This window comes from Drosophila virilis, chromosome 2, assembly GCF_030788295.1.
Source record: "Drosophila virilis strain 15010-1051.87 chromosome 2, Dvir_AGI_RSII-ME, whole genome shotgun sequence".
Classification (NCBI taxonomy): Eukaryota; Metazoa; Arthropoda; class Insecta; order Diptera; family Drosophilidae; genus Drosophila; species Drosophila virilis.
Window position 1 is genome coordinate 11,986,973 of NC_091544.1, and position 27,359 is coordinate 12,014,331.

The window sequence follows — 27,359 nt, forward strand, 5'->3', positions numbered from 1 at the left end:
GTTGTTGTTGTTGTTGTTGCTCATCCTGGCCGAGTGGGCGGCGGGGCCTCGGCGCGCACGCGCTGTCCCCGTGGCAGCGGCATTGGCAGCTGTGACGCAGGTGGGCGGCACTGAGGTGTCGCTTACCTATTCCCTGTAGGGCTTGCAGTAGGAGTAACGGTGGTTCATGTGCTGGCTATAGCTGCCCGAGTGGGAGAATCGTTTCAGGCATTTAGAGCACTGGAACGGCTTCTCGCCGGAATGCAGACGCTTGTGCTCCGTCAAATGATGCTTGTGCTTGAAGGCCTTGGGGCAGTCCACGCACTGGTAGGGTCGCTGACCTGCAAATATAAACTGGGATTAGCTGCGGTTGCTTGTGCCTCGCCTGAAATGTCTGACTCACCGGAATGCTCGTACTTGTGACGCGCCAGGGAGCTCTGCTTGGCGAACGCCTTGTCGCACTGATCGCAAACAAAGGGCAGATCCGGATCACCGGCATGCCCGTGCGTCTCGGCCTTGGCGCGCTTCGGTTTGGGCGGCAACAGACCGCCGCCCGCCAGCACATAGTCGTCCTCGTGCGAGATGCGCGAATCATCGTCGCGCCACGAACGCTTTTCGGAGCCGCCGGGACTGAGGCTGGTGCCGCGATAGTCGGGCATCTTAATACTGTTCATGAGCGGATTGGGCGCATAGTCGCCGCCGGGTCGCATCTGGAAGAGCGCTTCCATGGGCAGCCGCGGCAGCATGTACGGCGGCAGGCCGGGAAACGCCTGACCACGCGGCGCTGCGCTGTGCGTTGGCAACGTATGCCCTGACTCGTGCATGCCGGGTGGCGAGGGGGGCGCAAAATAAAGCGCTGCAGCGGCAGCAGCAGCTGCGGCCGATTGCTGCAGCGAGGAGGCGCCCGAGCAGGGCGACAGCGATGCCGGCGACATGGAGGCCGAGCTGGAAAGTTTGCGGCTCAAATTAATGGCCATGGTCTCCTGAAAGTCAGCGGGCGCGGGCTGTGCAGCTGTCGGCTGAGGGGGCAGGCCATACAGGGGGGAGGCATCGCGCTTAACGGACAAATCCAGCGGCTGATCCTCGCCAGCACGCGGCTGTGGCAATGCTGGAGCGGCAGCCGTGGGCTCTCCGCTGCTGGCATAGCTCTGCAGCTTGCGCTCACGTGAGCGATTGTTCTGGAACCAGACCTGGACGACGCGCGCATCCAGCTGCAGACGGGCGGCTATCAGCCGAAACTCATCCCGACTGGGTCGCGCATTGTGGGCGTAATGCTGTTTCAGCTGCTGCTGCTGCTCCTCGTTGATGGCGGTGCGCACGCGCACCTTGCGCTCGCCGCTGTCGCTGCTACCGGCATGGTAATCCTGACGTGGCTCCTCCTCCTCCTCGTCATCCTCGTCCGCATCACTTGCCGAGGGTAGCAATGCAAAGCTCGACTGTTGCTGCTGCTGCTGCTGCTGATGTTGCTGTTGTTGTTGTTGCTGGAAGTGCTGCTCCAGCTCCTCCTTAATGAGGCCGCACAGCACCTTCTCGTGCTGCACCAGCTCTGTGGGATGATTGAATTGCTTGGCGCAGCGACTGCAGCGCAAATCTTGGGGTGTCTGCGCAAGCGTTTGCTCCACGGGCGCTGCCTCCAGCTCTTCCTGCTCTAGTTTTATGGACTTGGGTGTGTCTGGTGGCGTCGGCTCGCGGCTGGGCTCCTGCTTGACGGCGGCGGCATCTTCGAGTGGTTCTGCGGCGGGCAGCTCGGCCGTGGCCGCTGGCTTGGGCTCCGACTCCTCTAGATCCATAACCAGCTTGGGCTCATCGGGCGTCTCATCATCATCCTTGCTGGGCTCATAGAGCGGCTGCTCCTCTCTATGCTCCTGCTCCAGGCGCTCCTGCTGCTCCTCCCGCTGCTGCTGACCGGCAGCCGTCAGCTCCAGCAGTCGCTGTATGCTGTAGGGATGCATGCGCGGATCCAGCGCTGCGGCCATAAAAGCATTGGGAAATGCCAGCAAAGCCGCATTCATTGCGCTATAGTTTGGATAAAAGGGCGCGGGAGCATTGGCAGCTGTCGGTGCGGCTTGGGCATCGCCAGCAAAGTAATTCATCGGATTGGGCAGCACCGGCTCCGGCAGCTTGCAGGAACGTTTGCCCGCCAGCTGCTGTTGCTGCTGCTGCTGCTGTTGATCTGTTGGGGAGCGTCCAGCGCTGGCATTTTTGTCCAGAGTCTTGAGCATTTGGCGATTGTTGTTGAGCTTGAGGCCCATGCTGATGCACTTCTTGGAGGTCATGTGGGAGGAGAAGCTGCCCGAGTGGGAGAAGCGCTTGCCGCAGTTGTCGCAGCCAAAAGGCTTCTCGCCGGAATGGATCCGCACATGCTCCTTCAGATGATGCTTGAACTTGAAGGCCTTGTCGCACTGAAGGCATTTGAATTTGCGCAGCAAAGCCGACTCGTCGTGGCTGATCATGTGACGCTGCAGGCGATAAACGTTCGCAAAGGCCTTGTGGCATATTTTACAGGTCTGCAAAGAGAAGAGAGAGGCGGCAGAATATATAGTAAATGTTTTTTTTTTTAAATTCCTTGTTTTTTAAATTGATTTCAAATAAGACATAAATGCAATTATATACAGTGCAGCTTTTGTCCATTACGCTGTTGTGCACTCTCTCGCTCTCGCTCACGCTGACGCTCACTTGTGCTTGTTGGCGCTCCTTCAGCATCTCATTCAATCTGCACGTCAATAGCTCAAGTGCTGACATTGTTGTTGTTGCTGTAGTTGTTGTTGTAGCTTTTGTTGTGCCTACTTTTTATTTTGAGACTCGTTACGCATACATTTGCAAAACGTAACGCACAAACGCGCACACGCACACGAAACCGACGCACAGGTAATAAAAATTGTTTAAAACAACAAATCGTGTGTATTTATTTGTTTTGCTGCGCCGTTCGAATTCTAACGGTTTTTTTTATTTGTTTCAAAGCCCGCAAAGCAAAACCGAAACCGCAAAGCAGAAAAAACGCAGAAGCACCAACACAATTTGCTATTTTTTGTGGCGTTGTTGCGTTTAACAAGCAGATTAAAAGAGTTTAGCTGATTAAATGTATAAAACTCTAAACTGAAAAAAAAAAACAACAACAAAAAAATCAGACTTAATTAAAAATTCTAGCGATCTGCGCACTGCGCGTATCACGAAATTGTAACTACAACAGACAGAAACAGACTGAAGCAACGGCAAAAGGACAGTGGCAATTGAGGTGAAATAGCAGTCAGCTTGCAACTGTCATTGAGACAAGTACGCATGTGTGTAATAATGAAAGCGTAGGCAAGGCAAAGAAGATAAGCAAAAAAAAAAAAAAACAACATTAAAAGTAGTCCATACACGCACATTGTAGTGAGTGTGTCGAGTGCACGTCTAGTTCGGTATGATGGAAAATAAATTAAAAGAAAACTTCAATGGGATATATTGCGACAAAGCGTCAATAAGAAATGGAAACATAAACAACAACAAACGCCGGCAAGTGAAGAAATAAACAAAAAAGCTAACGGAAAAAAAAGAATTAATACCTAAACCAAATCAGATCGTATCGTTTCAGCAGCTGATGCTAATCAAAACGAAATGCGTTTGTTTGTCTTTGATTTGTTTGGCAACAAATTGAACGCATCAAATGCAACTTTGTTGCTGTTGTTGTTGTTGTTGCTGCTGTTGCCCCTGTTGGAAAAGGTGCACAATGAAAGCACAAGCCGCCTGACTGACAGGTTTGGGCGCAAGGGGCTCCACTTAGCCAGTGCGTTGAAAGATTTGCGGCACTTTCACTCGGCCAACATATGGCAACACGTGTTGCAGGCCACCGCCCCACCCTTCCCCGCGACACCGTGCCAATGCGGTTGTTTACGTGCTGCCGTTGAACTTTCTGCTGCTGCAGTGCAGCTCACCTCAGCTATTTGTTTCCCTTTATAAATAAATATAAAACACGCCAGACTGTTATTGTTGTAAAGTTCATGACATTGTCGTTGGTGCGGTGCCGTTGCTGCACTTTTTTATCAGCGATCAATTTTCAATCTGTCTGCTCAATACGCTATAAAATCTGCCTGCTGTATGCACACATACAAACATACATGTGCACACATGTGCATGTGCATGTGTAACAGGCACTGTTACGCTCTTTTTATTTTTGCTGAACCTTGACTTGCATGACGCGTATTCTCTGGCTTTGCAAAGTAAGAGAGTGCGCTTGCCGTGGCTTGGACTTTGATAGGTTACTCAGCAGCAGCTTTCTATGTATTCAATTAACATACGTACATATATGTGTGTGTGTGTGTGTGTGTATATGCGTGCATATCTTTTAGTGTGACCAGTCATTAGTCATTTCAACACAAAACTAATTTAAAAATGAGCTCTTGACATGAGATCACAAGCTTATAGTAATAATAGAAGGGTGGTGGAGGGGGGGGGGGGGGGGGGGGGGTATACAGCAGCCCAGGGTCATCAAAAAAGCAATATAAATGGGCCTCGGCTAACGGCTTCTCTCCAGTCTAATTAGTTTGTACATTAACGGTGACATTGTGTTTATTTGTATAGCAAGTGGAAGAAAAAAAACACAAAATACGCCCAATAATTATGCGCGGCCAGTTTTTAGGCCTAATTTGTTTGTTTAACAGCCGTTTGCTCATTAAAAACAAAAAAAAAAAAAACAATAACAACAACATCATTGGGGAAAATTTGTTTTGTTTTTCTAAAGTGAAAAACTTTAAACTACAATTGGATTTTCGCTTTGAGTGAAATGTGAGCGCCGGCTGGCGTCGGCTGATGGAGCGGAAGAGCAGCAACATAAATTTCCGCTTCCGCTGGTTATGAGTTGGGAGGGGAGGGCTAAGACATGTTGTTTTACCTGTTCTTTCAACTACTGATATAAATCTGATTTGTGCGCTGACGTCACCGCAGCCAAAGCAGTCGCCATTTGCAGGTGCGAGAGCGAGCGAGCAAGCAAACGAACAAAACAAAACAACAACAACAACAACAACAAAACAGAAAAAGCGAACGAGTTTTAACATGCTCTCCAACATGGCTACGGCAACGGCTACGTCTACCTGTTGCGCTCGCACACACATAAAGCAAAACTCGTTATCGCTATTGCTATCGCCTCGTCACGGCGTGAAGTTACGCTCTTGCTCTCTCTGTCGCTCCACATGTATACATATGTATGTGTGTGTGTGTGGTATGTGCATGAGCCGCAGCAGTGTGTGGAAAGAGCAAAGAGTAAATACGCCCACCTCTGTTTAAGTACAGTGTGGACATTATGAACACGCTTTGTTGTCGCACAAGTGCGGTTGTTATTTTTATTGTTATCAATTAAATGTAAAATAAAATGGCAGCCATACAGCGCACAAATAACTGTACACCATTTTACAAAAGGTAAGCCACAATATTATTGCATGCGTCAGACTGAATCTCATGCACTGTTCGTCATGTGCTGCGAGCGGAAATGCCAATTGTAGCTACCTTTCGTTAATAATGGCCACACAAAGATGCCCTGGCACCGCGTGGAACATCATCGCTGATGACTCAAGTGCCTGGCTGAGAGCTAAGGATGCACTTAAGGCTGACCTGGAAATTGATTCATTCAAATGAAGAGTATGTATGTATATTCCATGGAGCACAAGAGATTTAGTGCGTTTAACCTTTGCGCTTTTAGATTAGCCTCACACACGTGCCCCTATCTATCCCTCTCTCTCTCTCGCGCTGGCAGGGCTCCCACAAGAGCTCAAAGTACGAATGCTTAGGCCGAAGAACAGCTTGAAAGCCGCCGAAATTCGCTACACATTTGTGTGCATGTGTGTGTGTGTGTGTGTGTGTGTGTGTGTGTGTGTAGTTTGTCAGTTTGTTTGGCTAATTAACAAAATTTCAAAAGAATTCTACGGCTCATGGCAGCCAATTAAGAGCGTCGCCTATACCTTAAGCCAGAATTCCACACACAAATTCTGAGCTTACAATGATGTCACTGACACACACAAGCGCTGCTCACACACACACACACTCACACATGAGCGTTAATGCCCTGTACGGCAGTTGCTGCTTATCGGCGGTTGGCTTGTTATCAAGCCAAAAGGCGTGCCTTGTAAAATCAGCCAAAAAAAATCTAGCCGGAAACTGTATGCCATGCAGCAGACCAACGGACCACACACACACACACAAACACAGCAGCCGCTTCAAAGCACAAATCAAGCTAAACGTTGCTGACAGTGTGCGAAAGCGAGAGAAAACGCATTGAGCGTCCAGCAGGTCCGGCAACGCTAATTGCAGGCGACAGTAGCCTTTTGCTATAATTATAAAGCAACGTAGGTGGGCGCCAATCCGACAGACTGGGACAGACAGAGACGGCGACACGAGGAGCTGTGACAAGCGCACTAATAGAATAATCAAGTCAAAGTAAAAATATATACATATAAGATATAACATCTAGATATGTACGTGTGTGTGTGTGTATATCTCGGGCACAGACACCGCTAATTTGTGAAAGTATTTCACGAACGTTTCATGCATTGAGTGACACGAGAATTTGGCCATAATAGCGCACATAATTGGCTCTAAAGAATGGGACTGGGCCGAGTTGGGCTGGGCCGGGCTGGGCTGGCCTGTTGCGGGGCCAACAAGCTTTTAAAGTGACATGTTCAAACGAATTGTTGGCCGCTAAAAACTTGACAAAATGCCGCCGTCAGCATGGAAATATTTATATATAAATACTATATATGATACTGTATATATATATATATATATATACATATAAAGACGCACCTGTCGCCTGTGGCGACGCGTAAACAAAAATAACAACAAACGACATGCTCGAGTTGTTTTTTTTTTTGCCTTCTTGTTTTGAGGTCAGTCTAAACACATTTCTGTTTGCAGAATCAAAAAGATAAAGCAGAAACAAACCAAAATTTATTAACGATGCCACAAAAAGAAAATGTTTAAGCAGAAAAACGAAGAAGCAGAAGAAGAAGAAGACAACAGAAAATAATAAATGCCTAACTGCTTTATAGCAACTGCGACCCAATTCTCTAGGCTTGTGCTTATCTGTGCGGCAGCTGCGCTAGTGGGAACAACAACAATGAACAAGAACATATATGTCTATATGTATATATAGTATATACTTAATAAGGCTGCGCCTGATTAGAGCAATGAATGAATTTTTCTAGTTAGCATTGACGTACTACCTTAGCATGAGAGCACAACAAAATGAAAAAAAAAAACAATAAATACCCATAAAAAATGCGAGTACTTAATCGCATACTATAACTAGCGCTAGTAAGTGAGAGCACGTTGCGTTCAGTTCGATTGGGTTATCGTTATCGAAAGTGGTTTTTGCCTAGGTATCGCAACCGATTGCCGTTCCGAGTAGGGTTTTTGAACTCGTCCGATTAGCGTCCATCTAGAGGTGCGCCCCCATAGATAAGCCGCACACATTTATTGCTATTCAGTCGCAGCAAACAATCAATTTCCATATATTATATACATATAATTTTTTTATTATTTAAGTTTTTGTTTTTTGTTTTTTTTTTTTTCCCCAAGTGTATTTCGTGGTAAAAGTTCAACAACATTCACTTCTGGGCTAAGAGCAAAAGCGGCTAAAGTCGCCATTTGGCTATTGGTCTCTGGTGATTTTTGCGCACTTGCCGCCTGCCTGTCGTACATTATGTATTTTCTTTTATTTTGGTTTTCTTCTTCTTCTTTTTTTGTTGTCGTTTTCCAAAGTTGATTAACAGGAAAATACTTTTAAGCGCTGGCAATTTATTTGTGCCTGCCGCATTTTTCAATATTTTATGGCGCATTTCTCAAATGCAGCTGATAAACCTTTACCCAAAGCCTCACAATATTCAAGACAATAATAATAATAATAATGATAATAGAAGACAAGCGGAAACACGTCGAATTCTCATTTTGCGTTGGCTGCCAACGCACGACAAATCAAATTTAATTGTTTATAAATAAAACGTTTTGCCCAATGATGCGTGGGGTTGGGCGCTCGAATATTTTTCAGTTTTTCCTGAGTTGAGAACTCGTCTCGTCTAAACATGCGAAATTAGTTGTGTATTAGGAGAACATAAATTTGGCGCCGCCGCAAAATAAATTAAATTTATTACTTTTGATAAAAGCTTCAACAAAATGTTGCCAAATCAAAAGAAACCTCACATTAATAAAACAAAAAAAAACTAATAATATAAAATAACGAAATTATGCCTTAAGATACATATTGCTCGTCTGGGAGCTAGCAGCTGCTTCCGAAATGATTTTTATTATGATTTTCCATTTTTACGACCGTTGACTTTAGACCTTTTCTTCTGCTGCTTCTTCTTTTATGGAAACTATCTAACGCAAGTTGTGAGTGCCATAAAAAACTGCTCAAAGGAAAATTCGCCATGTTAAGGCAAATGCCTCGTATTACAAAATGTCCACTTGGGCAGTACAAAACTCTCTCTCTATCTCTCTCTCTCTCTCTCTCTCTCTCTCTCACTCTCTCTTACTCTCACTCTCCCTCTCCCTGTCTTGCATTTCTTCCAACTTCATTAAACATATCATTCGACCCAACCGCACAATAAACGTCAGAATGCCCGAAAGAGAAAAGTGCCCACGGGACTTGCACGGCAAGACGAGGGGCAAGGGAAAATGTTCAAGGGAAATTCCATGTGAGTCGAAGAAGAAGAAGCAGCATTTACCAAGAACACACGGGGCCGCATAATTTATGATGTGCACGGTGAAAGTTGATCCAAGTCCCGAGAGCAAATGAAAATTATTGTAAAAAGATTTTCCACTCTACACAGAAGGTAAAATCTCTCTGTTGGGGGAAAAATAGTTTGGCATGTGTTCTGGTAAAAAATAGGCAGGTGCTGCTGGCGAGCGTGGAATCTAGGTATTCGAGGAGCTGTTTAGGAAGTAGCTAAAATATATTTTGGGAAACAGGATCCGCAGGAATTGGCTTCTCCTAATGACAAAAACGAGGTGCTGACTCGAATCTGGATAATAAAAAGATCCCATATCTTTGACAGCCTTATAGATAGAAAGTTAAAGTCTGAAATGCTTGCGCAGGAAGCTGTTTCTGTTGACAAGGTACTGACTATAATCTGGATAGATAATAGATTACAGATTATATGTAGATTGAAAACCTTATAGACAGAGCTGAATACTAATACGAATACGAATAAGCGAGGCATCGGCAGCTTAATAAATTGACCACGCGGTGAAATAAGTGTCAAGGCTTAATAAACTTTATGATTTATAAATTTCCAACACATATATTTAATTTGCATGGGGCCTGAATAAATGTAACAGAACTTTGCGTTGTAAATTTCAATAAATTTTCATTATTTGTAAACATGCGTTTAAAAGTTCCCCTTTTTTGATATTTTTTTTTTTTTGTTTTTTAATTTGTTTGCTTTAATTGCAAATAATTTTTAAACTTTGTGCGCGCGCGGTCAAAGGGCAGCGTCCAGAGAAACATGTACATAAAAATACATTTAAAAGTGGCGAAGTGGAGCAAGGGATTGGGATTGGGAATGGGTGTGCCCGCAGTGGAGTAAATAAATTGCTATTAATTTTTCAGCGCTGTTCGTCAAGTGGCGAACGGCGCCGAGACGACGATGTCAGGAGCCGGAACTGGAGCCGGAGCTGAAGAGCTGCAGAGCTGCAGAGCTGGAGCTGAAGCTGGTGCTGGAGCTGAAGCTGGTGCTGGTGCTGGAGCTGGAGCTGGCCATGGGGTAGGACACCTAAAGTGCATATAATTTTTCAATTTGAAATGTTTCGTGTGCAGACACATGGCCAACCATGGTCTGTGGTGGCCAAAAAGGTGGCAACTTTTAGCGCCGGACCCAAATGAATTGTGGCCAAAAAGTTGCGACTGTTTTTATTTGTGCGCGCGTGTGTGTGTGTGTGTGTGTGTGTGTGTGCAGCGCAGTTAAGCAAATATTTAATTGCTGCACTTTTTCTGGCACTCGCATTGTTATGGCCGAAAGTTTGCCAGTGTCAGTCAATGTTTTTTTTGTTTTTGCTTTTGGCCAACACATTTCGGGTTTGGCCAATAATTTATGTGCTGCCATTTGCTCAACAATTACGGCCTTGCATGCCATCTCTCTCTCGCTCTCTCTCTCTGTCTCACTCTTTCTGTCACGCTGATGCGTTGGTTAATGATGTTGACCTTTGCAACAAAATGTTGCACGCTGTTAACTTTAAAGCCGCGCGACGTCTGCGGCCAATTTAAATGGCTTTTCAATAACAATTGTTATTTAAACAAAAAAAAAATAAAAACAAACAACAACTTGTGTTGCCTACTTATGCGCATGATTTCAATAATGAGCAATGCGCGCGTCTGTTGTTGTTGTTGTTGTTGTTGCATAATTAATTGTTTTCACACATAATAATTTAATGCGCGCGTACACGTGTAAAGACCCCCCCGCCCATCAATTATAAATATGGCAATAAATGCGTATTGGCCATAGTTGCAATATGTCAACCAACCCACTGTTGGCCAATATCCTGTTGCCATTTGTGCACTTTGCATGTGTTTCAATGTTTAAATGTCATTAACAAAGCCGTAAATTATGTGTGCCCCGCAGCCAAACGTGCCCCAGCTGTGTGGCTGCAACAAAAGTGCAAACAGGTTGACCCAACGATGGCTCCCCGTCAACCCCCCCGCCCCCACCCAGCGACTGAACGTTGCCAGGCTTAATAAACCCACTCACAACTCGATGTGCTGCTCTTGCGGCTTTATTAGCTTTTTGATGCCTGATGCCGACCCCGGCTTATGACGGCTTAGGTAAATATTAATAATGCCAGCAGTTGCCAAAAAAAAAAAAAAAAACAACACTCAGAAGTACAAAATGCAACAGCTACAGTGAACACTGTCTAAAGGCAAGGTTAGCTTTATAATATACTAAGTAAAACTTTCAGCTGCCGAGCTCTTAGGGTCGGTCAATCGGTCAGTCAATCATTCAGAGAGTCTGCAATTCTGTCAATCAGTCAGTCCGTCAGTCAGTCAGTCAGTCAGGACATACATTATATACTAGATATTGATCTTTTTGAAATCCAAGTTTTGATGCTAATAATTGTAACTATATTTACTCCCTAATTAAGTATGGTTAATTTTCGAGTACATAATTATATTTGTTCTGTATAAGTAATTATTATTAGCTACTGTGCCCTATGGCTTGTTTATCCACATAACCAGACCCTTGTCCGAAACTCTAGAGCTCCAACCCGCCCCCACATTGTGCAGCTGCCCCAAAGTCTCACTTGAACAGCTCGGACAGACAGTTGATGATTCTGCTTAGATATGCCCACCTATGAATCTGCTCCAGGCATTTTAGGCACTTTTCACTGTAACTGCTGAGAGGAGCATGAGTACAACTGGCTGCTCATATGAAAAATCAGATAGCTTGAAGCTGTCCAACTTTTTCATTTCGGCTCGGTTCTACTCACGTGAAGGTAACAAAAAAGTAGCAAAAAGCAGAAAATGAAGCTAGATAAAAAGCCGAACTAGCCATATGAATTTATGAGCAATGCGTGATGGGGGGCGTACAATGCTTGTGGCTGCGGGCCGCCCCCTTTACAGCTGGCCTAGTCAAAAAAAAAAAAAAAAACGAAGTGGAAGAAGAAGAGAAATGCAACAAAATTATAATTTATGTGGCTTTAATAGCCGCTGGGTGCCTCATGCCACAAGGTGTGCAAGTGTGTGTGTATGTCCCTCCCTCAATACACAACTTGCCGCTTATCGCTGGCCGTGTAAGGCAGGCCAGTGTGTGTGCATGTGTGTGTGTGTGTGCGAGTGTGTTTTTTATTATTGTGAAGAGGAATGGGTAGGCCGTAAACGTGTAAGTGTTGGTACGTCTTATCAGGGCCTGCCTGTAGCAACATTTATTTTAATGCCTTATCACACGGCCAGCCCAAGACCAACGCGAACGCGAACGCAGAACAACAACTGCACAATTGGGAGTTACGAGTGTGTGACGGACAGCCACACACACACGCACACGCACACACACACACACACATACTTGTAGACCTTATATACTACATAGACCTTATGATAGGCCGCCACAAAGTGTGACAGACGTGTACGCACTTGCTATCTCACTTTATTGTACTTGTATCTCACTCGGTTTGTTCTTAGCCAATGCTCCCCTGATAATACTTTTTTTTCATCTTTATTTTGTTCTACTGCTTCTTCTTGTTTTTGTTGTGTAGCGCGTCATTGGGTTTTGTCGTCGGTGTGTGTGTGTGAGAGTGTGTGTGTGTGTGTGTGGGGTTTTGGTAAACGCCTACGTTTTTATTTAATGCCAGTATTTGGTGCTTGTTTTCGTTTTTTATTATGACGGTGTTGCTTATCATAGTTTATAGTGTTCGCTCTGCGTTGTTCGTTGTTGTCGTTGTTGTTGCTGTTGTTGCTGTTGTTGCTGTTGTTGCTGTTGTTGCTGTTGCCTTGCTGATAAACTTTACGTAAGCATAAGAAAATAACAACAATCTTTTTAATTCCACGAAAAGAAAACCTCTTGAATGTCGGAAAAACCCACAGCATATTTGTTATCTTCACACAAAAAAAAAATAAAATAAAACTACAAAGAAAAATATGTACAGAAAAAAACTAAAAAAAATTACAGAAAATAAAGGAGAAAAAAAAATGGCCTGTCCCATGTGTTTAGTTTTTATCTGGGGCTTAATTATTTACTCATTTGCCTTCGATATATATTGTATAAAATATATTTATATATATGTATATATAATTCATATTGTGTCAACAGGAAACGTGGGCACATTCATAAGGTTGATGCTGTGCTTGGCACCGTCGTTATCCGTTGCCCACTTTCCGCTCACATGCGAAGCCAACAACAACAGCAACAGCAACAACAACAACAACCTGAACAAAGCGCGCGCATTGTGTTCAATGTGCGTTGCTCAAAGATCAACTGAAGCGGGCGCTGTGCGTGTTTATGATCAGTTTTTTGAGCGGGTTTGAGCTGTTGTTGGTGTTGAGGGGGCGGGGGTGTTGGACATAGATCAGACGTATGAGTAAGTTGCGCTTGTTGCGCTGACTCGTACAACATGAACTTTAACCCTGCGCCCGGCCACAACAACTGCGACTTGTATAAGAAATATTTGATCACCACTTTGCAGAGTCCGCTGACTCACGATCTAAGTTATGATATATGTATGTCTGCATGTGCAAACCCCTTCACCCCTTATCCGATAGTTTGAGTGGATTTTTGTAATTCGCTGAAACGTCTCAAGAGTGTCACAGTACAATTGCAATTAATGAATTGAATTGAGTTATCCACTTTTTTTCCGCCAGATAACGTGAATCTCTAAAATCAATGCAACACGTCTCAACATAAGTATAAATGTTTTAAATATGATTTTTTTAGCTATCCTCTTTTTTCCAATAATCAACGGGCATAAAGTAAGTCACATTGTAGAATACTAATATACAGCAATTCACTCATTTTTCGATCGGAGAAGTGGATTTTGTAAATTTAATGAAACGCTTTAAAAGGGAAACAATCTGAAGATCTGTTTCATGAGCAATAACAAAGTTGCGTTTGTCAGGTTTTCACCAATTTTCCACCTTTTTGGATGAAAGTCCTGAGAGCCCTGTCTAACTGTTCGAATGCGTCGCACCAGGTAACTCTTATCGTAATCAGTTGGAAAAAAATATATATCAATGACTCTGCACCTCGAACTAGCCAATTGAATAATTATATAAATGATAAATAAAGTGAGAGAGAGAGCAACTCACCTGAGTCACGTTCTGCGTGGTTTGCGGGCCCGGGGGTGAGTGCAGCAGCTGATGTTGTTCGAGCTGCTCGCGGCTGGCGAAGGCCGCAGTGCATTGCATGCAGGGAAAGGCGGCGCTGAGATCGCCCGTTGTGGAACCCGGGCTGGAGGTGGAACGGGGAGCACTCAAGTCCAAATCATAAGCGGAATTGCTGCCGACGCTGCTGTTGCTGCCGGGTTGTGGCGGTGGCAACAGCAAAGCCTGTTGCAGCTGCGGCTGCTGCTGTTGTTGCTGCTGTTGCTGCTGTTGCTGCTGGTGCTGCTGCTGTTGGTGGCTGGGCGAGCTGGCGGAGCGTGCGGACTGCATGGCCAGGGCAGCGGCGGCCATGAACTGTGCATGCAAATGGGCGGGCAGCTGTGGCGGCGGATGCGGCAGGTGGGCAAACAAATCGCTGGGCGTGGTAGCAACCGGGGAGCACAGAGGCGAGTGCTGGCTTCTGTGGCTGCTGCTGCCACTGTGGCTGTTATTGTTGTTGTTGTTGTTTTGATTCTTGGCCAACTCGCTGTTGTTGTTGTTGTTGTTGCTGTTTGGGGACTTGGCATAGCGGCGACTGCTGCTGCTCAAATTGCTCTGCTCATCCTCCTCCGCCTCGCTCTCCGGCTGCGCAGCCTCAGCAGCGACACGATGCGGCTCATAGTTGAGCTTGTCGTGCGGATGCTCGTTGGCAATGTGCTCGCTAAACGACTAAGGGAGGAGGAAGGTGTCATGGTTATGGTCCGTCAAGAAACGCATGTCAGCCAAGCGGAGACTCACCTGAAACTCATTGAAGCGCTTGTGGCACTGCGTGCACTTGACCAAACAGTCTTCGGCTGCATTGGCTGTGGCGCTGGCCGCGATCTCCGGATTGGCAGCCACATTGTTGGGCTTGCTGTGCGCTTGGTGATGATGCAAATTGGAGGCCAAAGAGGAAACTGCAGTGCGAGAAAATGAGAGAGGGAGAGAGACAGAGAGTTGAGTGTGAGTCAAGGCTTTCACACAAAATAGGAATCACGTTTGGTAAAAAATTCTTTGCAAAAAGTTTCTAAAAATACTATAACTAATTTAGTAAAAATTTCGATTACTTTCGTTATGCACTGAGAGAAATATTATGGGTTTAAATAATTGCTATTAAATATTATAGATTCTAAATAAATATTGTGAAAGGGTAAGGCTAAATAAATTACCAAAAACACATATTAAAAATATAAAATAAATCTATACAAATTTTAAAGAAACAAATTAATAATTTGAATGTTCAGCTTTTAGTTCTCTTAGTTCTGTTGCAGAATCTACAAAAAAAAAAAAAACAAATTAAATCGATTATATTTTTTTGCGGAACCTAACGTAAGTGTTCCTCAAACTGAAGACGGCCATTTTGCAATTAAGCAGCATTTTTTAATGAAAACAAATTAACTGTGAGATCTGCACAGGCGATAAGCAGCAAGAAGCAGACCTAAATGGCATGCCACACATAAGGGCCACAAATAAGCAAGTGGAGCAGCAGCAGCAGAGTGACTTCACAGGGGGAGGGGGGGGGGGGTTTGTTTGTCTGAGAAGAAGGGCTGCCGTGTGGCCGGAGGCAACTTCAGCTTAAGCACCGAAGATCGACATTAATTTCGTGGCAAATCAACTTCACCGCTGGCAAAGTCAGTGCTACGAGCCACAACCCCTGCCCCAACAGCCTGCCCCGCCTGTGGCATTGTGGTTGCCGTTGCCTTCACGCAACGATTCCACGTAAAAGGCGATGATCTCATGCGCCAATCAAAAGCAAAAAAAAAATAAAAGAGTGGAACTGGTTTACACACGCACACAAACACACACACACACACGTGCACACACTGGAACTGGCTGAAGAGTCGACTTAATCAGTTTAAAAAAGCGTTCAAGCATGCGAAAAAGGAGATCATATAGAACGTGAACGGCGAGGCAAGGCAGAAGACAAAAAAAAAAAGAAAAAAACAGAAAAAAAACGAAAAAAAAAAGTATCTTGAAGATTGCTTTGTTCAATGACGACGTCGCTGGCAATGCCGATGCCGAGGGTCAGCCAATTGCTATACACACACTCACACACACACACACATACACATGGTAAATGACTGTGTATGTGTTAGTGTGTGTGTGAGATACTTATGGCCGCTGAGTCGCTTGGTAAATAAGCAACTTTGTTGTATCTGCGACTGGGCCCAGGCACGCTGCAAGGTACAAAATGGAGTTTCAGCTCACGCTGTGTGTATCTCACAATGGGAGTCTTTGTTGTTGCTGCCGCTGCTGCTGTTGCTGCTGCTGCTGTTGCTGCTGCTATTTGATCGCTACCTTAATTTAAGCCAATTAACCGCCTGCAGACAGACGCCGCTCATAGGGGCACTCACATGTGCAGCGCTAAATTAATGGGTCTGTGTACGCGCATACCTTGCTTTTGTATCTGTAGCTATATGTTTGTATGTATATGTATCTGTGCGATGTATCTGTATCTGTATCTTGTGGCCGGCCTAGCAATCAAGCGCAATCTAAAGCAGAGTTCGTTGCACGTTCTGTTGTTATTTTCACTTTCAATAGTTTTTCCTATAAGGTTTTCTTTTATATCATTTTTTTTATTTTTTTTTTATTGATATTACAAAGTTAATTGATTCAGATACAGTTTGATTTGCCTTTCTGGGATGCGGGCTCTTAGTTACTTGGAGGTAATTTCAATTACTGTTATTTGTGGCATGCAACGTGACCCGCATTGCGCCTGCAGCCACCCGCTCGCCTAGCGCCCAACGCTAATCATTCTAATTAGAGCTCGCATATTCCGACTTTGCTCCATTTTAAATGCCATCAAAAACGATCAATAAAAAAATAGCAACAGCTGCTTGTATTACAGCACTTTCTGGTCGCGTCTACATTTCAGTTAATAATTTTGTGAAAATTTATTTCTTGCTGCCCGTTTAATGACATTTTTATTAAATGAATCTGTCGGCCATTCGCTCATCTTCATAAAATATGCAAGTTGTTAAAACGTGAACCACAAAGAGAAAAATATATTAAAACACCAAACAAATTTTATGGCTTTTTTCATCATCATAATGGCGGGCTTCGGGCTTGAATGCCTGGGGTATATGGGCTGAGTGAGTGTGTGTGCGTGCGTGTGTGAGAGTGTGTGAGAGTGTGTGCGACACTCAACACTCAACAAGTGTGTCACCAGCTCATTTAGTTCAATCAATTTTTCATAACAGAAATTATTAACGCAACGTGGAAAAAGCCGTTTCGCATTTTGCACTTATTTCTTTTTAATACCCTGTAACAATTAAAAGTGCGTAGCCAGGGTATGCTAAAGTGCTGCTCATTGAATGGAAAAATTTCTTCTCTATGTATAAATTAATTTAAGCATTTTTGTCTTAGGCTCGGCGACTTTTCAAAGTCTTAAAAACATTAATTGCAATAGCTTTATTTATTTACTTTTTATCATAGTCCTTTCAAAAGAGAGTTGCTGCCTGTGTACAGGGTAGCTCTTAGTTGAGCATTGATATTTGTTTTTCATTGTCATATGTAAGCAGTGGTATTGAAATATTGAAAGTGTCTGCAAATTAATTTCAATTTGTGAAGTGAAAACAAAAAAAAAAACAACAGATCTCAAACGAATTTTGATAGTCGCATCAAATATTTCTGTTTGTTTGCCCTGCAATTGTTGCTTTAGTCTTATTGTTGTTGTTGTTGCTGTTGTTGCTGGCCAACTATTTGGCGCTTACGCAGGCCAATTGAAGTTGATTGATAGTGTTTTATAGTCAGGAGAGAGAACCCATCAAAGCAGATTTGCCCAAGCAGCCAGGAAATATGCTGTGTATCTTAATCTATTTTTGGCTGATGGAATGTCTTTTATGAATATGATTTCATGGTTTAGTTCTTGTGGACCACTTCTAAAGCTCAAAGCGCTTATTTTTAGTAGAATTAAGGCCAAATTTCATGGAGATCAGTAAGTTTTTTGAAGTTCTTTCTTAATTAACAGATGCTTGCCTTAACAGTGCACTTTAACAGCCAGCTGTTAGCTCTAGAAACGAGCTCATGTTGTGTTAACATTTAATGCCAAAATAAATAAAAAAACACCTGTTGATTTGCAAAAAAAAAAATTTAAATTTAACGCCATTAGATGCGACACAAATGCATATCAAAATGCCAGATTTGATGAACTTTTAAAGAATATCGTAAGAATTGTGGGAAATGCCAGCTGTTAAATGATTTGACAGCTCCAAAGGCGCAAATATTTTGACAGAATAGATGTGATAGCTGCCTAGAATTTATGCCACACGTTTGCCAAAGCAACAAAAAACCACAATTTAAAACAATAAAAATATAAAATGGAGCTCACGTATGATAGCGGCACATGAAATTCCGTGTGGTTCTTTGTTGGGGCTCGGGTTGCTCAACTTTTGCGGTCCACTGGTGACGGCACAGAATGGAATCAAGCAATTGGTGTCAATGCTGGTTCACCTGTGCTACACGCGCGGCCCAAAATAGTCGAAAAGTAACGGGGGGGCGCAGCTTATAGTGGGGTATATTTATATTATAAATAATATGCATGTGGGTTGAGGGGGGAGACAGCGTAAATCAATGAAAAATAAAAACTACATTTGTGCTAACGTGCAAGGCGACAGATACATTTGTATCTGTATTTGTTAGTTGTGGCTGCTGTTGTTGTTGGCTTCTGCGTTCCACTAATTTTATGTGCTTTTTATTGCCAGCTTTTATTAGCCCCAGACATTTTTCAGCTAAGCTCGGCTAATGCCAATTTATTTATTTCGTTTCATTTCATTTTGCCATCTTTTTACTTTCAGTTCTCGCAACGATTTTCACGTTTAATTTATGGCCAGCGGTTGCAGGCGGACGGCTTTTACCTGCGCCCAGTTCTGGGCTGATGGAACATTTCTCATGCTCATTTGGCTGTCAGTTTTTAAAGTGTTTTTAATATTTCAATGACAGGCGCTTGTCAAACACGCCCAAACGAAATGTAAACCGATGACATTTCCTATAGGTTTCTTTTTTATTTTTGCTTATCTTTTAGCTGCTCAGGTAAGGGAATTTGTTGCTACTTTAGACAATTCTAATTGTTTAATTGTTGTTGCTGCTGCTGCGAAAGCGCTGACGCAGCTTTAGACAAATGGCCGACAGGTGGCGCCGCTTTCAATGACAATCGCTTTGCGAGTTTTTGTGTAAATAATAAACATAAATTTTAGCACTTAATTATAAACAGACACAACTCGTTGCAGCCGCTCATTTGCAGCTAGCGACATTTTTAGCATATTTATTAAATAAATTTACATAAAATTAGCTGCAAATGGCAGACCGGCAATAAACACACACACACACACACGCATAGTGTTGGGGCCTAATTGTGTTTGATAATGTAAGCGACACCTCTCTCAAGCATTAATTTATTTATTTAGCAATTAATTGGCGTGTAAATGTAAACCGGTGGGAAGGCCAATTTGTTTAGGTGTAAAATGTGAAATGCTTCGTTATCGAATGCCAAAATACCGAAAATACCCACAACGTGGCGTGGGCGTGCGAAAGTTTACAATGATCGGTCTGGCAACTCCATGCGCGAGCGCGCTCTTCCTCTTGCTGCCTGAATGTCCGTTCTCAAGTGGCAGCACTTGAGCCGCATATGAAAAACATATGCCCGGGACCCCGACTCAAATGCTAAGTAATAATCGCCGAGGCGTGCTAAATTTGGAACTCGCAGGGCACTTAAAGAGCGTAGGTATGTACGTATATAAAGGTGCATGCGAGTCGGGTTATATTTTCCGTATGCATGAGTATATACGCTCGCCGGGCACAAAGGTGGCTTAGGTAAAACAGCCTCAAGTGGCAATGCCAAAGGTGGCAGCCACAGCGAGCAACGCAGAGCAGACGACGCTGCGACTGCGACTGCGGCTGACTATAAATAGAGTTTCGGATAATGCAGCAAGAGCTGTAAAGGGAGTAGATGCCAAAACGGAGCAACTGCACCAACGCCGAGGCATTCTGCCCTTTACTTAGTTCCCATACCCTGTTGAAGGGTAACACAATTTTGTCACGAACTGTGCAAGGCACAGAGGCAATCAAATTATATAGAATCCTGATCCTATGCCCGTCTATCTGTTTGCCTCTTTCTTTTGCCGGATCAGACTGCATTGTCATAAAGCTGCATCAGAAAAGATCGGTTGCAACTGAAGTTTTTGTATGCAGTCAAATTTGGTATTTCCCATGCTTCTTTTACACATCGGACTACTATATAATATATATATATATATATATACACGGGAAGAGCGTATCTGGAAGCATCAAAATGCTCCTCTGGAAAACCTTTGGAAGTCGGCCTACTTCCTAATATAGTTGCTATAGGAACAATTGATCCGAATGGGAGCGGCCGTGTTTTTAACCCTTAGGCAAGGGTATTCGATATTCTGCGTGCCAAAGAGAGACGTTCCTTCTTGTTATTTATTTGTGCAGCGCATTGCTGCTGCAGTTGCTGCTGCTGCTGCTGCTGCCAGGTTTATTTTATTTGTAGCATTTGCTTTGCTGAGTGTGAAATTTTAATAGCCAACCGAGCCGTGTCCGTCACTGACTGAGTTCGACTCCTGCTGCTGCTGCTGCTGCTGGGCATATGTGTGTCCTCTGTCAGGCAGACGGGCAGCCGGGCAGCCGGGCGGGCTGATCGCAGCATATGTATGTCTATATGCATGCAGGCAGGGCCTGTTCCAAACTCTATTTTTGTGATTTACCTTGAAAAAATCTGCGGGGTCTGCATATCTGGCCGCTGCGTAGGCGTTTGTTGCTGTCGACTTGCAATTAGGGAAAATATGCCAATGCAAAACTGAACAAAAATATATATCCCAACTTGAACGGAGGGGGGAGACTTGCAACAACTGCGCATAGATTGTGCTAGAGGGGCGAAATGTAGCAAGGGTAAGGTATTTAAAGAGAACTTGCAAAAATGATATAGTTTTGAACTAAGCTTTGTATTATATCGATAAATTTTAAAAAGACGTTTCTTTTAAAATAATTCGATTTAGCTTGAATTAAAATTTAATAGACATATATTTCTTACACAGGCTAGTTTATACGATTGAATGACTAACTAGTGTCTTGATTCGACTATTAAATAGTTAACATATTATACTTAAAAACCTCGCCCAATATATTAAGTGAGATTCAAATTGTGAGCTAATAGAAATATTCGAACATAATAAATTTTTATCAGTAAAAAAGCCAAATGAAACGTGTCGAATAATTTTTTGTTACTATTTTTCTTCCCCCCTCTCTTTCTCTCTCTCTCTCTCTCTCTCTCTCTCCCTGCCTCCCACTCGACCATTTGTAGGCACTATTTTTTGTTTGCTTTAAACTTTTAACAATTATTGTGCAATTGTGCGAAATTTATTGCAATTGAACGGCAATCAGAGTGTAACCAATGCGATGCGCTATTGGTTATACCCCCGCTCCGCTGCCCGACTGCCCCCCTGCCCCATCGTGGTATTGCGACCAGTTAACAAAAATCGTTTACATGTTAAATTGTGCCTGGCAAGCGTTAAGAGCAGTTTGAATATCGACTCCAACCACCCGTAACACTGTGCAACTGAGTGCTGTGCCCCAAGCCAGCTACCCCTGCCACACTTCTGCTGCTCTTACCTCCTACTCCACCTCCACCTCCACCTCCACCTGCTACTCCTGCTGCTGCCGCTGCTGCTGCTGCAATTTTGCATGCCCTTTGGCTACACCTTTTGGGTTGGCCGCGTTCGCTTTGTTTGCGCCTCGATTTCTGTTTTTTATTTATATTTTTTGGCACTTTTTCTTTTATTTTTATATATTCTTTTTGGGCGTTGTTGTCTCGTCGTGTGGCTGGCATTAAATAAATAAGCAAATAATACAAAAAATAACAGCTGTAACGCCATTTTTTTCGGCAGCATTTTCATTTTGGAGGCGCTGCTATTGTGGATTGGGATTCGGTCGGGGTTGGCTGAGGGGGTTGGGGCTTAGTAGGGGTAGCTGTTGGCTGGCTGGCTGGCTGGCTGGCTGAACGTTCAACATTCCGTGCAATTTTCACTTTACAACTGTTTCAAAGTTATCTTTGTTTCAATTGTGTGCACAAAGGCAACAGCAATGGGCACAAAAAAGAGGCAAATAAAAGAAACAAAAATATTGGCAAACAATTTACTTGTAAGCAAAATGGCAAAAATAAAAGTAAAATGCGGCAAATAATTTGCACAAAGCTGTGCCAGGTTGCAGGATATCAAAGTAATTCCCAGTACCTTGCTCTGCTGCCGCGCCCCTTGATTTATTGTCCTGGCGCGAATGAGTCCTTCAAAGGCACACTAATATATTTGTTTAGCGATTTTTGCAATGTTGCACGGCAAGCAGCGGCACTTGGCAGCTGCTCAAAAAGACACACACACACATTCCTCTTTAGATGCGATCAGTGTAGAGTCTGTGCTTAGACAAACAAGTTGTCTTTTGAGCATTAGCTGCGCCTGCTCAAATTAATCATTCTGCGCCTGCCACTTGCAAATAGTTTGGGCAAAAGTTTGCTTAATTTCGATTACCGGCACAGACTCCTGGCCAGGAGCGACAGTCAGGCCAGGCGGGCCAGGAGCGTATGTCAACGTGAGACGCCATCAGATAGGCCGAGAGCCGGTAGCAATATAAATGGCAGCACCGACAGCACCAGCATATAAAACTGACATTCACTGACGGCAGCAAAATGATTAATTAGCAGCACACCGAGCCGGGAGCCTGACTAGAGATAAATGATGGAGGAACTTTACGATGTTGCTCAATGCTGGCTCGGCTGGAGTATGTGTTGAAAATATGCCCCAAGGATTTCTTTAGCTAATGAAAAAATAACCAGAAAAATAAAAATAAAAATAAATGGAAACTACAATCGATATGAATGAACCTTGTGCAGCTAGTTTAGAACGATTCAAATCGAAAGATTACATTGAATTTCAACTGAAAAATATAATCAAGAAAACAGCTCCAAATGAATCATGCTATAAGAAATACAGATAAGATTCCTATTAAATACAATAAAATGTGCAGAGTTCTTTATAAATAAATTAATTTAATGGAGACCTTTAAAAAATCTGTATCTTTTCAATTAAAATATTTTAAGGTTTTTTGATATTTTGTTTTGACAGAAATACAGAATATTAAAGGCACATTTTGTTTACGTCTAAAAATAAACGACCAATTATCGATAACTTATGTATCTTGTGGTGTATGCGCGTATCGATAACTTATCGATATTTAGTTGCACGAAGAGAGCTTTAATTGCAGATAGAAAGATAAATAAGACAAATTAATATAATCTTAATGCATGAAAATAGTCTAAAAGATATGCTGTTAAGTAAGAAGTAAACAGAATACTTATTAAGTTTCTAATTATGTTATCAGGCTGTACAAAAACACAGCAGAACTACAAAGAATCGTGATCATGTATGTAAGTATATTCCTGGCCGTCAAGAAATTAGCACAGCTTTCAGCATTGATTTAGTGTTGCACGCGGCAGACTAAATGTTGTGGCAGTGGGCATAAAAGCCTGAGGAGGGGTTTGTGGGGGGCGCGTTACCAAATACATAATTTGTGTGTAGGTGATAACACAGCGACAGACAGGTTTTTAGCCTCGTCGTTTGGGGATACCAACATTTTTGATTTATGACATTTCGGAGCAATTTCGAAACGCGACAAACACACGCCCCAAAAGCAGCAGCAAACGAGTTTCGCAGCAAGAAGCGGGCAGCGGGCAGCGGGCAGCGGGCAGCGAGAAGCGAACAGCGTTTTCAATGTAGCAGCGATTAATATACATCGCGGCCGCAGCTGCCCGGTGACATCAAAAGGCGTCCCAGACAAACAACAAACAACCGGAAAAAGCGCACACGTCGCCAGCCAGATACATTTGTATCTGTATCTGTATCTGTATCCAAATACCTACTTAGCATGTTTGAAATGTATCTACGCATTTATATTGGGGCAACCTGTGCACAGCGCTGTCTGATCGATCGATTAGCTGTGCTCTTTTTCGGTGGCTTTTAGCCGCGATCCAGCTACAACAACAACAACAAGTTGCCGCTGCCACTTTGCACGGCAGAAGAAGCAGTAGAAGAAGAAAAAGCAGAGGGCGCTACTTAAATGCCCATAAATTATAATTTATTGTTTGGCCCGAACACACGAGCAGCCAACGAGAGTCGTTTCTCAGATCTTAGATACGTTTTAAATGAAAAAAAAAGGTGATTGCTTACCAAATATAAAATTAATTTTTAAGTTTGAAAAGCAATTTATTAATCAATAAAACATAGAATAAGTTTCAAATAGTTAGCATTAAGCACGTTTTGGCTTATAATTTTAAAGAATCATCAAAAAACTAGGAATATACAGATTGTAATATATATATATATATTGTAAATATATCTAGACTAGGCCAATTGTAATACGCGGATACAATTATTTCCCTTTGTTATATCCGAGTGTATTCCATCGGCTAAACCAAACTATTTACCGAAAAGATTTGTATTTGCATTAAATATGTCAAATGCGCTTTCAATACTTTTAGCAGAAATGTGCATTAAATGTCTGGCATATAAGCGATAATAGATCAACAATTGCTGACAACTCAAGGAACTGCCCTCGCATTAGCATTTGCCATGCGGCGCGGTTCCCCTCCGCGCTCGTCAGTCGCTGCGAACATGTGCAATTAATCCGTATGTTTAGCAGTGCTTATTAATTGTCACAGCTTTGAGATGTGAACGTGGATGTGGATGTGGACGTGGATCTAGACATGGACGTAGACGTGGGCAGTGGCTATAATGATATTGCGCCATAAATTTGTAGCTCATTTTCGGTTTCAGTTAACAAAAATTTGGAATTTCCAGCAACAAATAAAAGATATTTGAAATGAATTTTTCTTGCCGTGCTGCATTTGTTAACACCTTCACTTTAGTCGGGGCGTTGATGAGCTGCGCCCACTGACAGTTTTATGTTTTGTTTACACTTTGATTGGCTGTTCGGCATTTTATTTGATTTCAAGAGAACTGTTCAGCAACTTTTCGTAATGGCCCACAAAGCGAAGACCGAAATGAAACGAAGAGCAAAGATCTGTAGGGGAAAACCCGCTGCACAATCAATCAATGAACCCACAAGCTGCCATTTGCCACTGACAATGGCCATAACTCGGTCATAAAGTCGAACAGGTTAACCAGGTTTACGGCCGGCTTACGAGCTGCCGAGTGGAACGGAGACGGAGACAGTTCTACCTGTTCGCGTGCGCATGTCACACACAGGTGAGCTGCTCTGCGTGTGTGTTTGTTTGTCTGTGTGTGTTTGTGCTGTTTGAATGGTGGTGACGTTGACATTGTAGGAGGCGCCAGCACTTGACTCTCAGCCATTGCGGTGGTGGCTGCCTACCTGTCTGCCTCTGCCTGCCCCCGGCCGTGCCCCTGCGCCACAAGCTAATCGCATCTTACGCCTGCCGAGCAGTTGGCCAAGGCGACGCGCTGCCAACTGCTGCCAACAAATCAAATTCGAATGCGTTTGCAATTGGTCGCCGACAAAATCGTGCGATTCACAAAAGCTCTATAAAAGAGCCCGCATAATGAGTTTAGTTCAACTATAAATAAATGAAACAAAAACAATTCTGACAGGTAAATTGCAACCTGAGCTGTTCTCCCTCAAACCACATAAAAATTACCCTCAGCAGTATTTCGTTTCCTATTGAGGTGATTAAATTGAAAAAAAGGTATGTTTAAGATCCAAGTTAAACAAATGCTTCACCTTAAAATTTAAGAAAATATCAAGCTAAGCGTCAAATAGAAAAGTTTATATGCAAATCTCCAATAAATTCCCGTCGTAATAGAGAAATAAGAAATTTGAATATAATATAATAAATATCAAATAATAATCTTTAGCATCAGAAGATGGAAAGTTAATAAAAGTCTGGCTACGATCAAGAGCTTCAATTTTACAATATATGAGAAATATAATATTCAAATTTATTAATATATGTATATTTATATTAAATAATTTCAAAAAAGTTCTCAAGAAGATGTATTCAACGAACTTAAGTTTTGGTTTAAGTCTTTTATGCATCTCTTCAATAATATTAATATTGGCAATAACTTCAGCAATAATAATAAAAACAATAATAACATATATGATAATAATAATAATAATAATAATAATAATAATAATAATAGTAGTACAAATAGTATTAAAATTTGTAGAAAGTAATAATTATTCTAATGAAAATACTTATAATAATTATAATGAGAATATTAATAATAATAACGATAATAATGTGAATAATAAGTCTAATTGTAATAATAATATTATCAGTCAGAAATATATATGATTTAAAAACTTGTTAAACTCATAATCCTAAAGGGTATTTCGAATTCTTGATAGCTTTCAGATCTTGGGGTTCTTTACGTTTAGGACCCTTTCTTCTGGTTACTCGTGAGAGTGTTTGTGTGTGTGTGTGTGTGTATACCTTAGAGGTGTTTATTTTCAAAACTGTAGCTGGAGGTGATTAAACAGCGCCTGCATAGCCAAGGCGCAGCTTGTGGTCGCTGAAGAGAGCGTCAAAGAGCGTCGATCGGAAGGGGGAAGGGGCTCAGCGCTTGAGCTGCTTTGCGTAGGAGGTAATGAAAATGGAAATCCGATGCCAAGTACTCTCTGTGTGTGTGTCTGTGTGTGTGTGTGTGTGTGTTTTATTGTTATTTACTGATATTTTTTGCTGTGTTGTTTTCTCGTTTAAGGTGAATTTGTATTTGGTGGATCGTTGGGGACCACACAGCCGTTGAAAATGGCGGCGTTTCTGCGGAACTGTTGACATTGACAATGAGCGAAGCTTGAAACACAGATTTGTTTAGCTTTTGGCGCGCTTTGCAAAAGTTGAATGAATTGGACACACAGAGTGAGACATACACCAGCACAGCAACGCACACACACACACACACAAAGTTCAATTGCATTGCGCTGATAATGCAAAGTGAATTTCTAGTCAATTGAATGAGAGCTGACTCATCGCTGGATCTAAAAAGTGCTTGATCTCTGGAATTGGCTGACTTACACTGCATGGAGAAGGCTGTGGATGATGGCATGCTCTGCTGTATAATGTTATCCTCTTGGCCAAAACGTGTAGACGATGGCGCCAAACAGGACAACATTGGAATGCTTTTTTTGTTGCGTACGACACTTTCTTTGTTCAATGGCTTTCACAAGTGTTTTCTTCGATTGATTGATTTTGGTTGGGTTCTGTGGGGTTTGCTTAGAGTGTTTCGGATCTTGGATCGGTTAGATATTTGTTAAGCACACACGTGTAGCGGCCATTGGGCTGGCTAGTTTCTTAATTATTCTTTAGAATATTTTTTGTTAATTTCTCATTTTATGCATATATGAATTTACAACATTTTGCACTTGGCGCGTTTTTTTTCTTCTATTTTTGTTTGTTTACTTTATTCCTGAAGTTGGAGCACACTGCGCGTCGTTGCGTGTATCTGACAGATACTTTTTCGACTCGATTTCTACAATTGTTTTTCAATGCGTTGGCTTCTTAGCGCTGTGGGGGAGCAGCGCGTGTGCGGCCGACGCGACGTCT

At 42.8% G+C, this 27,359-nt stretch overlaps 1 protein-coding gene across 3 annotated transcripts; it reads right to left on the reverse strand.

Moving 5' to 3' along the window:
* zfh1 (Zn finger homeodomain 1) lies at positions 1-27,359 on the reverse strand. Of its 3 annotated transcripts, XM_032439658.2 has the most exons (5): positions 26,832-27,359; positions 14,531-14,688; positions 13,739-14,461; positions 383-2,486; positions 1-320 (listed from the first exon to the last, which is right to left on the reverse strand). In XM_032439658.2, exons 1-5 carry the CDS (start codon positions 26,926-26,928, stop codon positions 127-129), a joined length of 3,276 nt encoding a protein of 1,091 aa, XP_032295549.1. In that variant the 5' UTR covers positions 26,929-27,359; the 3' UTR covers positions 1-126. The 3 variants fall into 3 exon arrangements, with proteins under 3 accessions (XP_032295549.1, XP_015027588.1, XP_015027590.1); XM_015172102.3 differs by lacking the exons at positions 13,739-14,461; positions 14,531-14,688; positions 26,832-27,359 and adding an exon at positions 2,593-3,180; XM_015172104.3 differs by lacking the exons at positions 13,739-14,461; positions 14,531-14,688; positions 26,832-27,359 and adding an exon at positions 2,656-3,179.